Below are 12,273 nucleotides of genomic sequence, written 5' to 3' on the forward strand. Positions count from 1 at the left end.
TCAAAGCAAATGAATTCCACGTACATTTTTTTGAGTTTCAAATTTATTTTTGCATTCAAACACATTTTGTTTTTATTGAAGTGACTTTATCTTTGATTGATAATAAATATTTTGATTGAAGCAACTTTTTTTTTTTTTTTTGATTGAATAATAAAGACTCAAATCTACCGCCATACCAACACGGAGGTCAGGCAATGAGTTAAATGACAACGTTCCTACAACTGGAAAATGAAAAAAGGGCACGCCCATCCGAATATTTCGTCCAATTCTCGCGATACTTGCCCAGCGTTGTTCGCGCTCACGGACGACGAGACTCGCCGTCTGGAAATTTGTCTCGTGGGTTCGACACAAAAACATTTTTCATCGATTAATTTTTTTATCCCTTCGCCTGAAACGTTAGGTTTAAAAATTATAAAGCGCAATTTTATCAATTTCCGGAATCAATCAGGTAAGTGTTGCTAACTATTTTCTTTGCCGCGTTTTCGGCTCGTTTATGTTTGCTGTAGAAGGTATCTATTGCAGAGTGCGGCCTACTTACAAGCTAGCATCCTCACACGCTGTCGTTTGGGCGAAAACACGGATATGTTTGAATAGCTAGCTGGAATTCGAGTATCGTTTTAGGAACGTGATCATATGTTGTGGTCGGAAGTGCGTGGATTTTGTTAAAAAATGGAGCATTATTCACCTCGGTGGTTAGAAAACGAGTTGCGAGGGGGGCGGGACAGCTAGCTTGCTTTGGTGAAGAGATCGAAGTAGGTTACAGTGTCGTACAAAACCGAAAGATTTCTATCGCGGTGGTGAGAAATCATTTTTAATTTAAAAATATTTGCTGTTATCGTGTAGTATCATTCAAATATGGTTTAAGAGAAAACTCGATTTTCACCATGCTTTATTGTCCTACAGCCGCTGAATATAGACAGAGGCCTAATCCATTAAAAAGTCGTGATATTGTTTGGATTTTTTTTTTTTTTTAATTGCTAAACATTTTTTGTTAGGAGTACGGTTGGTGTATTTTGGTTCAAATTCCACTATTCACGGAATTCAAACTTCGTAAAATTAGGGATGTCCCCGATCAGATCATGCGATCGGAAATCGGAGACGATCACGTCCAGTTTAGGAGATATGCTTTTTTAAATGCATTTTATTATTATTATTATTTTTTTTTTTTTTTTAAGTATTGACCCAATGGCTGCCATTGATGGCGAGAGACATCAAAAATCGGGATTTGTGTATTAAAGGGTGACAAAGCGTAAAAAAAATAATCAAAATGTACAAGGAAATAGTCAAAGGAAATATAATTTTTAAAAAGTACGTTTTGTACAATGGAACATTTTTAGATCAAATTTGGATGCAAAATGATTGGTTATTGAAGAGTTTCTATTTTTAAGGGCTGAAAAAACAATAAATTAAAAAAAAGTGTACAAGTATATCGTCAAAAAAATGTTTTAGGGCTGCAGCTATTGATCATTTAAGTAATCAATTAATCAATTAGTTTGAATAATCAAGTAATCGGATTAGGAACATTTAATGCGTTGCAAAATTAAATTTAAAAAAACAAAGGCTTGCTGAGGTGGTATTTTCAAAATAGCATTAAATGCGAATACAAATTAAAATTCCTGAGTGTTTCTTCAAACAATGCAGAATTGCAGTTTAATTTCACAAGAGCAATAAATGTATTTAAAAACAAAATACCTGAGCTAAGCCTCAAACGGTATGAAAAAAAAAATGATCTAAGTACAACAAAAGAACAATTGGCTAACTTGTATAGCAAAAGGCCACTAGCTTAAATGCTATAAAATGCTAACGTTTGTAGTTTAGCAGTTGTTTTTTTTTCTCAACGCTCTTAACAAACCGTTCACATCAAACACATATTCCCACAAAAAAACTGCTAAACATATATATATAAACCTATAAACTAAAATACGAATACATTAGCTCAAACATACGCTTGCCTTATGTTGGTCTTAACAGGGAGCAGCTGGATTCAGCCATGTTAAATGAGTTATGTCATATTCACAGTTGCAACTCGAGGGCAGTGTATCCATTCAAATCAATTAAACTAAACACAAACACTTTCAAAACCATTACAACGCCACTAATTAAACGAATCCTCGAAGCAGCAAAATTAGATTCACAGCTTTTTCTAATCGAGTTAATCGATTAATCGTTGCAGCAATAGTATGTTTTGTGCTACGCAGCATTTTTAGAAGACCAGAATCTGGTGGGAAAATAGTGGATTTAAAGAAAAATGGCTACAAAGCAACAAAAAACATGGGCAATGAAATATAGTGGATTTAAAGAAAAATGGCTACAAAGCAACAAATAACAAGGACAATGAAGTTGTCAAAATATATTTTTTTAATGTATTAATGAATTGCCAATGTAAGATTGGTACTCTGTATCGGCAGTAGTGCTGCAACGATTAATCGATTAACCCGAGTATATTCGATTAGAGCAAAGATTTGAATTTTGCTGCTTCGAGTATTCCTTTAATTACAATGGGGTTGTAATGGTTTGTTTTGAAAGTGTTTGTGTTAGGTGGATACGCCGCCCTCTAGTGACAAGAGTGAATATAACAACTCATTTAACATGGCTGAATCCAGCTGCTCCCTGTTAACACTAACTTAAGCTAAGTTTTTGTTTGAGCTAATGTTTTTTAATGCATTCGTAATCTAGTTTATAGGTATATTTAGCCGTTTTTTATGGGTGTGTGTTTTTGAACCATTTAAGGGCATTGTTAAAAAAAAAAAAAAAAAAGTTAGCATTTCATAGCATTTAAGATAGCAGACAATTTGCAATGTAATTTAGCCAATTGTTCTTTTGTTGTACTTAGATCATTGAATTAATTTTTTTATACAGTTTGAGGCTCATATCAGCTATTTTATTTTTTTTATGTTCCTTACCGTTTACTCTAATTTTCAAACTAACTAGTTCATCGATTAATCTGCTACTAAAATAATTGATAGCTGCAGCCCTAATCGGCAGATCCTCGAAATCAGGTGACTCGAACTCGGGTACAAAATACAGAATGTGATCGGGACAACTCTAATTAAAAACATTAACTTTTTTAAATTATTGTTTGAATGAAATTTTTTTTTGGACTACTTGGTGAAAATGCTTTCTAATAATTTTTGGGAAAATGAGTCCCTTTATCATTGCAAAACAGTGAGGAGCGAAAAGCCCTCCCTCACTGACAAATGCTTATTCAATCAACTTTGAATCAGGAGTATGGCTGCCGCCGAGGTGAACGGTAGTTCTGTCACGCTGAAGGAGGAAGAAGAACCCATGGAAGTAACAGGACAGCTCACGGAGAACTACCAAACGCTTATTAATTCGGGACTCTCACAGACAGTTGCTGAAAATCTCGATAACATCTTTCAGACAGGTAAGACGCCGTCCTGGTATCAAATCTAGGTTTTTTTCACGTGCGATGGAACTAATTTTGTGGTGAAAATTAAAGGCTTGGTGGCGTACGCTGAATTGGACGAGCGGGCCATCGACGCTCTGCGCGAGTTCAGTGAGGACGGAGCGCTCGCTGTGCTGCAGCAGTTCAGAGAGAGTGACCTATCTCATGTACAGGTACTGAATGGGGTAGTAAATTACGCACCACCCTTGTACAAATACCAAATGTGCGTGAAACAAAAACTAAACTGACAAAAAAGGCTCAAACACAGACAGAAAATGGCAAATGATAAAACTGCTAGATACGTGGAACCTCTCCCGTGAATGACAATGTAAGGATCGAAGGACCGGATTGTCTGGACAGAAAAGCTGCTCTGCTCATTAAAATCAGTCCAAGCTCTTTCATTGTTGAGACAGAAAATATAAGAGGAGCCTGTTAAAGGCTCATACGGCTACATAGTCATTCGAAGGATGCTGAAGCTGAAAAACAAAGTGCCCCACAACCACATGAGCTTCCTGTATCCAGGCATGAAAATCTCTCACCTTTCGGCGAAATTCGCCGTTTTGAAGTCAAAAAGGGTGACCTACGTAAATTGTGTAGATCCAAGGAGAAACTTTTTAAGGGGGGGGGGGGTAGGCATGTGCCGGTTACCAGTGTCATGGTTTACCATGTTATGAAAACGTCGCGGTTTCAAAACCACTAGAATGATCTGTCACACTGTAGTACGGGAATCGCTATTATTTTCCGTGTGTCAAAAATACAGTCAAAAGTGTCGCGGCGGCAACGCTCACCCCTTCCCCCGTTTGTTGCGGTGTGTGTCAGTGACGCTATTCCAGCTAACCCAAAAACAAAACACAAGACGTACTTTTCTTCAATTTATTGAGCTCTCAAATCATGGTAACTGAAATATACAAAATGAATACATTTAAAACGTTGTACAATAGTATTTTTCCATGTGTGAGTAGCTCAACAGATTAGCACCATGAACAAGTTCGCCAAAAACAAAACACATTTTCCTTTCAAATTCAATATAAAAACTAATTAAAAACTTACAAAGACGAATGTTAGCTTAGGCTCAGCTCGGAGAGCAACTTTGTCGAGGTTTTAATTTGTCTCACAGCCGCTGAGTGAGGAACAAGCTTGAAGTGGGAAAAATGATAGCATCAAAGATCGCTAATTGCGACAGATGATCTTGCCCTAAGCACAAATTCACGTTCGCTGGGCGAGGTGAGGTCTCACTCCCAATATTTTTTAAATGAATGCATTTGCCAGCATATTGAATTTGGTGGGTAATGGTTTTAATCCTTTTCATATTTTGCGGTATAACAAAGTTACTGCCGTTTGTTGCAGCTTGTGTTGAGCACTGCCACAGCTAGCCAAATCTTCGGTGAAAAAATAGCTCCCGTTAAGTTAGCGTCAAGCTTGTGTATTTAACGGTAATTTAAAAGAAGAAACACAGGCTTCTTTCTAATATCACTGTAATTGGTATTTCAGGGACGTGTGGCGCCTTTTTTTCAGTGCGACATTCGTGCATTGTTGAACACCTAACTCGTTTAGCTTCAAAGTAAACTATGTTTTTAAATAAAACATGGCCAGCACAAGGTATATGTGTCTGTGGTGCCTCCTGCAGATTACTGAAACACAGTGTGGTTCGACAGAGCTCAATACAGTATTTTGTTGGGTTGTACAGTGTACCGGTGTTCGGCAATTCCTTGCTACGTGGCGAAACGTCTACACAATGCTCAGTGCTCTCGCGCAAACATTTGCACGCGTGCGCACATTGGTTAAAGGCGGCAAGTACTCACTATTTTTGTTTTTATTGAGTTTTTAATACTTTTTTTTAACGCTTTATATACATACTTTTCACCATTGTGTTTTTTGTGCTAGCTTTCAAGCAGTTGACCACATTAGTCACGGAGCGCATTTAAACCGTCCTTATTTGATATAACTACATTTTAAGTCTTTTATTAAGGCATTTTTTAGTACGTTCTGCCTGTATGCATCTAAACAAAACAAGTTAAGAGTGCACGGTAGTACTTTGGGTGTCAAATTCGCCTCATATAGGACGTTTCGCCGATGTAGACATTTTTGGCAGAACGCCGGAACATATGTCCTCCACACCTTCTCACCTTTTTAACCCCTGACCCATTTTCATGCCTGTGTATCGTGTTTTGTTTTATGGTGTCCACTTTCATTTCTTGTAGAATAAGAGCGCTTTCCTTTGTGGCGTGATGAAGACTTACCGACAGAGAGAGAAGCAAGGTAGTAGCAAAGTACAAGAGTCCACGAAAGGACCAGATGAGGCAAAAATAAAGGTATGACACTGTCCCTGAGATTTGTTGGAATAGCGGAGTACGCGCGACACAATGTAGATCATGTCTGTCATGTTTGTGTCTTTCAAGGCCCTTTTAGATCAGACCGGATACACTTTGGATGTTACCACTGGGCAGAGGAAATATGGAGGCCCCCCACCTGAAGAAGTTTTCACAGGCGCACAACCAGGGTTTGGGACAGAGGTGATCAACAAAATGGCCAACGATTGAATGCTGGGCAATATCAACAACAATGTTTCTTTTATCAAATAATAAAAGTATAAATTACCCTAGCTTTTAAGGGTCCAACATCATGGACATAGAGAAGGTAGTATTTTAACTAGGGCTGAAGCTGTCGAATATTTTAGTTATCGAGTATTCTACATAATTTCACAGATTTTTAAAAATGTTTTAGGTAAAGAGCAATTACAAATATATTAGGGCTGTCAAACGATTAAAATTTTTAATCGAGTTAATTACAGCTTAAAAATTAATTAATCGCAATTCAAACCATCTATAAAATATGCCATATTTTTCTGTAAATTATATATATATTCTGTAAAATAAATTGTTGGAATGGAAAGATAAAACACAAGATGGATATATACATTCAACATACGGTACATAAGGACTGTAGTGGGCATTTCACTCTACTGTCATTTAAATCTGTCTATGCTGTCCTCACTCCGGAGCGTCTACTTTTTCCAAAGCTAGACAGCTAGTGAACGACGCCTTAATAATTAGACTTCTTCCTTTTTCATCTGATTTATTAATAAAATGGCCTCAAACCATTGTCCTCTTTAGACCGTCGTAAAACTACAAAATAAAAGTACACAAGCATTGCATTAGCAACCACGTTAGCTTAGCACGCTATACAGGTTCCCTAAACATAAACAAAAAGCGCCTCATACAAAAAATATAACATTTCACTTACTAACATAATATGTACATTCTTCACAACAACCATACTTACGGACAAATCTTGTCCAAGGATCATATAAGCACAACATTATCAGCCTGAGACGTCGTGCAGCCATAATGAACTGGCAAGAAAATAATAAACCATGTCGCTAAGCGACCACAAGAGTTCGCTGTTGGACAGCAAAAAAAGCCTTGCTGTAAAACCTACCAAAAGGCAGAATACTTTCTGAGCGGGACATGTGCGTTAATTGCGTCAAATATTTTAACGTGATTAATTTTAAAAATTAATTACCGCGCGTTAACGCGATAATTTTGACAGCCCTAAAATATATGTGAGAAAACAAGACATTTCACCTAATATTGAACCATTTTTAGACAATCCATGTCTACTTTAGATGTGAATTGTTGAAAACGGCCGACAATTGCATCTCAGATGTGACTCGACAAAAAAAAACAAATTGACTGCTTTCACCACTGTGGTCTTTGGCAGCCATTTTAATTTTTGTCTTGGTCTTTTGGACAGGAATACTTATTAGTCTTAGTCATATTTTAGTCATTTCAAAATGTGTTCGTCTTTGTCTAGTTTTAGTCGACAATTCTCAAAATGTTGTCTATAAACTTCAAAGGTTTTAGTCCGCGAATGAAGGTTTCCAACCAGTTTCATAATGATAATACACACTCGGCAGGAAAACTACACATTGTTTGCAATTATTTAAACTCACCTGGATGCCACTAATCGTGTGTAAAAGTTTTCCAAGAGTTAAAGAAGACACCAAGTAACCACACTAAATGCTCATGCGAACGCTATGCTAACACTACAAGTTAGTTTAGTGTGTGATGATCACCCAGTACAGACCTTTAGAGGCTAAAGCAACATGGCATAGCCAAGATAAGAAAACAAAACCCACCACGTAGCACCTGACATGTTTCACAAAAAGAGCCTGAAATGGGCACAGATAAGCATGTGTAGGGGTCGGGGAAGGCGCAGCACATCACACGAGTGATACGACCAAACACTGCTAAATGCGTCCTAACTACACATACATTAAGAAAATATCAGACATAGTTAATTTATGACGGCAACTATCGCGAATTAACATCTCGTTCTCGTGTCGTCAGATGACAACTGGCATCCATCTCGTTAAATTTGTCTCCCAAGCGGTGTTGTTCTTGGCAGCCCTTTTGATTTTCGTCTTAGTCTTTTGGACGACAATACTTATTACTCTTAGTCATATTTTAGTCATGTCAAAATGTGTTTCTCTTCGTCTAGTTTTTGTTGGCGAAAACTCGACCAATTTCGTCTGGTTTTAGTCGACGTTTAATAAAGATGTTTTCGTCTGTAGGACGGAAGAAAATTATACCCACCAGGACGCCACAAACTGTATGTAAAAAGTCAGAGTTTAAGAGGACGCTGGCCTTTAACAATAGCGTGATGCTAACACGAACGCCAATGCTATGCTATTGCTACGAGTTACATTTAGTGTGTGATGATCAGTCAGCACAGACCTTTCTATGAAGGCTAAAGCAGCATTGCATATTCTCTCGCCAAGAAAATAAGACTAATCTTAGCGTGTGTATCTTAAAAGTGCCAAAGGGAAGACTGGAGAGGACACGAGCGGGTGAATGGGGGGGGCGCATGAGTGACACAACCAGACACACGTGAACATGTGACAAAAACTATGGCGCATTTTCGTCTCGTTCTCGTCAGAAGAAAACTGGCATTTGTGTCGTTATGTTTTAGTCTACCAATAATCGTTTTATTAATCGTCATCCCGATTATTAGACTTCAATGTGTCTTCTTAAATTTTGAGCAACAGAAATTAAATGAAGAAAGTTAAATCATTAATGCTATATAATTTGCACCACAGGGTTTCAAACACTGACATTTTAATTCTGTCGAAGTGTCTTTTTTTTTTTGTCAATTTCATGTTTCCACAATGGCGTACCGCAAGCAACACGGCACTTCCGCTCATTAATGTTCATGACATTAGCTACTGTTGCTAAGTAGGGACAACCCTTCGTTTGTCCCTAATAGGAAATGAATGGAAATCGTGTACGAAGGAGATGTTTGCAGAGCTAAATCTACCAATTCTCTCCGAAAATGATGTGCCTGGTGCCAAATTCACTGGCAAAGATGTGGAAGAACATTAAAATGTTCAGTTAAAGAGATGGCTTGAGTGTCGAAGGCTGAAAAAGACGGAAAACAACGAGCCGACCTAAGCAATGCTTTAGCTTTTTTTCCCGACGCGACTGACAATGACATTCTCCTGTTCCAACAAGCTATCCTTTACCATCAGCCCTGTCTTTCTTATATATCCTCTGGTTGTCCTACGTCTCTTACCGTTCTTGGGGGTAATTTAGTTAGCTTTTGTGTAGCGATCCCAAATGCTACTGAGTGACAGCCAACGAACACTTTTAATTTTTTCATTGATAACACATCTTAATTCTATAATTTATTTACACTTCCCCTTACTAAAGTTGTTTATATATAATAGAAACGGTAACAGTGGCAGTCAGATACCGTTGTAATTCTTTTCAGGTCATTCATTGTCAGACAGAAGCAGTACAGCACAACGTTACGCGAAAAGAATAAGTTAAACATATAAAAATGGCTTACCTCTTTGTCCTCTGAAAGACCATGCCAACCCAACATAATGTTTACTGCATATGAAATGTGAATGGATTCACCGAGCTGGTGTTAAAGTCCGCGCAAGTTGATTCGGTCTTCACGTTTTTTCCTCCCAAGTTTTTGGTTTCCGGAAACGTATGAAGAAAACATCCTTCATGTGTCGTAATGTCTAGAGTCGTTTCTACAAGTTCCAAAAAAGCAATGCGTGATCGGCATGTTCGTTTTTGAAAGATTACCGGCCAAAAGTAGCACAAATTACTAGAGCTGTCAAAATTATTGCATTAACGGGCGGTAATTATTTTTTTAAATTAATCACGGTAAAATATTTGACGCAATTAACGCACATGTCCCGCTCAGACAGTATTCTGTCTTTTGGTAAGTTTTACAGCAAGGCTTTTTGTGCTGTCTAACAGCGAACTCTTGTGGTCGCTTTGCGACATGGTTTATTGTTTTCTTGCCAGTTCAATATGGCTGCACGACGTCTCGGGCTGACGCCTACGTTGTAATGTTGTGCTTATGTGATCCTTGGACAAGATTTGTCCGTAAGTATGGTTGTTGTAAAGAATGTACATATCATGTTAGTGAGCGAAATGTTATAATTTTGGTATGAGACGCTTTTTGTTTATGTTTAGTGAACCTGTATAGCGTGCTAAGCTAACGTTGATGCTAATGCAATGCTTGTGTACTTTTTTTTTGTAGTTTTACGACGGTCTAAAGAGGACAATGGTTTGAGGCCATTTTGTTAATAAATCAGATGAAAAAGGAAGAAGTCTGATTATTAAGGCGTCGTTCACTAGCTGTCTAGCTTTGGAAAAAGTAGACACTTCGGAGTGAGGACAGCATAGACAGATTTAAATGACAGTAGAGTGAAATGCCTACTGCGGTCCTTATGTGTACCGTATGTTGAATGTATATATCCATCTTGTGTCTTATCTTTCCATTCCAACAATTTATTTTACCGAATATATATATAATTTACAGAAAAATATGGCATATTTTATAGACGGTTTGAATTGCGATTAATTGCGATTAATTACAATTAATTAATTTTTAAGCTGTAATTAACTCGATTAAAAATTTTAATCGTTTGACAGCCCTACAAATTACATTAAGTCTATGCGAAGGCGGGTCTATAATGTCCCACTTCGGCTTTACTTCCGCTTTACGATGCGACTTCACGGTCTAAAAATAGCCCGCGTGCGGTAAGCCATTCAAATGATTGTTTGACTAGTTTTAAAATATTTGTGTCTTTCTTAGGTATTTGTGGGGAAGATCCCAAGGGACTTATATGAAGATGAGCTGGTGCCGCTCTTCGAGTCGGCTGGACCCATTTGGGACCTAAGGTTAATGATGGACCCGCTTTCTGGGCAGAATAGAGGTTATGCCTTCATCACATTCTGCAATAAGGAGGACGCACAAAAAGCTGTGAAGCTTGTAAGTATTGAGGTTGAATTCTACAGTAGGCGAAACTTTGTTGTAGGGCTGCAGCAATCGATTATTTTAGTAGTCGATTAATCGATGAACTAGTTAGTTCGATAACTACTACATTCAGTGCCCTCCATAATTATTGGCACCTCTGGTTAAGATGTGTTTTTTAGCCTCTAATAATTTTTTTTTAATTCAAATAATATGGGACCTTAATGTAAAAAAAGAGAAAAATCCAACCTTCAATACAAGGCTTCAACTGGGACCGTGTGCTTTGGTCAGATGAGACCAAGATTGAGCTTTTTGGAACCAAACACTCTTAAGTGGGTCTGGCGTGCCACGAAAGATGCGCATGCTGAAAAGCACCTCATACCCACTGTGAAGTATGGGTATGGGTCAGTGATGATGTGGGGCTGTTTCGCTTTCAAAGGCCCTGGGAACCTTGTTAGGGTGCATGGCATCCTGAATGCTTTGAAATACCAGGACATTTAAAATCAAAATCTGTTGACCTCTGCTCGAAAGCTGAAGATGGGTCGTCACTGGGTCTTTCAGCAAGACAATGACCCTAAACATATGGCCAAATCTACACAGAAATGGTTCACCAGACACAAAATCTAGCTCCTCCCTCCCAGTGGCCATCTCAGTCCCCAGACCTTGTTTTGTTGGCAAAAGGGGGTTGTACAAAATATTAACACCAGGGGTGCTAATAATTGTGACACACATTATTTGATGTCAAATAATTATTTATGTGGGATTTTTTTCCCCACTGAATAAATGCACTTGTATTGAAGGTTGGATTTTTCTTTTTTTCCATTAAGGTCCCATATTATTTGAATTTTTAAAAAAAAATTATTAGAAGCTAAAAAACACATCTTAACTAGGGGTGCCAGTAATTATGGAGGGCACTGTATACTTATAAAGTGAATTACGAATGCATTAAAAAAACATTAGCTCAAAAAAAACTTGGCTTATGTTGGTCTTAACAGGGACCAGCTTGATTCAGCAATGTGAAATAAGGCAGTGTATCCATCCAAATCAATAAAATGAATTGCAAACACTTTCAAAATAAACCATTACAATGCCACTTTAATTAAACGAATACTCGAAGCAGCAAAATTCGAATCTTTTTTCTAATCGAATACTCGAGTTAATCGATTAATCGTTGCAGCTCTACTTTGTTGTAAGGACAGAATCTGCAAGGTTTGCCATGTATTTAGCTATTAAATGTGACCTGACACATGATTCCCAATTTTTCCCCTCCCTTACTCTTTCATGCATAGGATGAAGTTCATAATCATTATATAAAATGACATAGAAGGTTATGAAAATGATTATTTTCATGCTTTAAATACAAAGGTAGCATCAAAGGCTTTGATAGATGCAAAACTGGGTTACAAATAACTGTTATAGTAGGGAAGGGAACCAATGGTGAGCTTATGATACGACTTGCGATACAAGGCTCACGATAACCATCTTGTGATATAACAATCACGAAATCATACTAGGATATTCTACAAAACGAGTAATAAACAGAAAAAAGCTGTTTTCATCCGTCTGCCTTGAGTTCATCATCCCCGGGTTAC

The 12,273-nt window shown here is 37.7% G+C and overlaps 1 protein-coding gene across 3 annotated transcripts in view; it reads left to right on the forward strand.

Moving 5' to 3' along the window:
- Window positions 1-279: 279 nt before the first annotated feature.
- The window catches only part of LOC130911002 (heterogeneous nuclear ribonucleoprotein R-like), a 36,265-nt gene continuing 24,271 nt past the window's right edge, over window positions 280-12,273 (forward strand). For all 3 annotated transcript variants that reach the window (XM_057828713.1, XM_057828714.1, XM_057828712.1), the window contains exons 1-6: window positions 280-448; window positions 3,225-3,385; window positions 3,461-3,579; window positions 5,608-5,718; window positions 5,806-5,919; window positions 10,523-10,699. In XM_057828713.1, the coding sequence (XP_057684696.1) occupies window positions 3,229-3,385; window positions 3,461-3,579; window positions 5,608-5,718; window positions 5,806-5,919; window positions 10,523-10,699 (678 nt within the window). In that variant the 5' untranslated portion in view covers window positions 280-448; window positions 3,225-3,228. The remainder of the gene's footprint in view (window positions 449-3,224; window positions 3,386-3,460; window positions 3,580-5,607; window positions 5,719-5,805; window positions 5,920-10,522; window positions 10,700-12,273) is intronic.

This window comes from Corythoichthys intestinalis, chromosome 22, assembly GCF_030265065.1.
Source record: "Corythoichthys intestinalis isolate RoL2023-P3 chromosome 22, ASM3026506v1, whole genome shotgun sequence".
Classification (NCBI taxonomy): Eukaryota; Metazoa; Chordata; class Actinopteri; order Syngnathiformes; family Syngnathidae; genus Corythoichthys; species Corythoichthys intestinalis.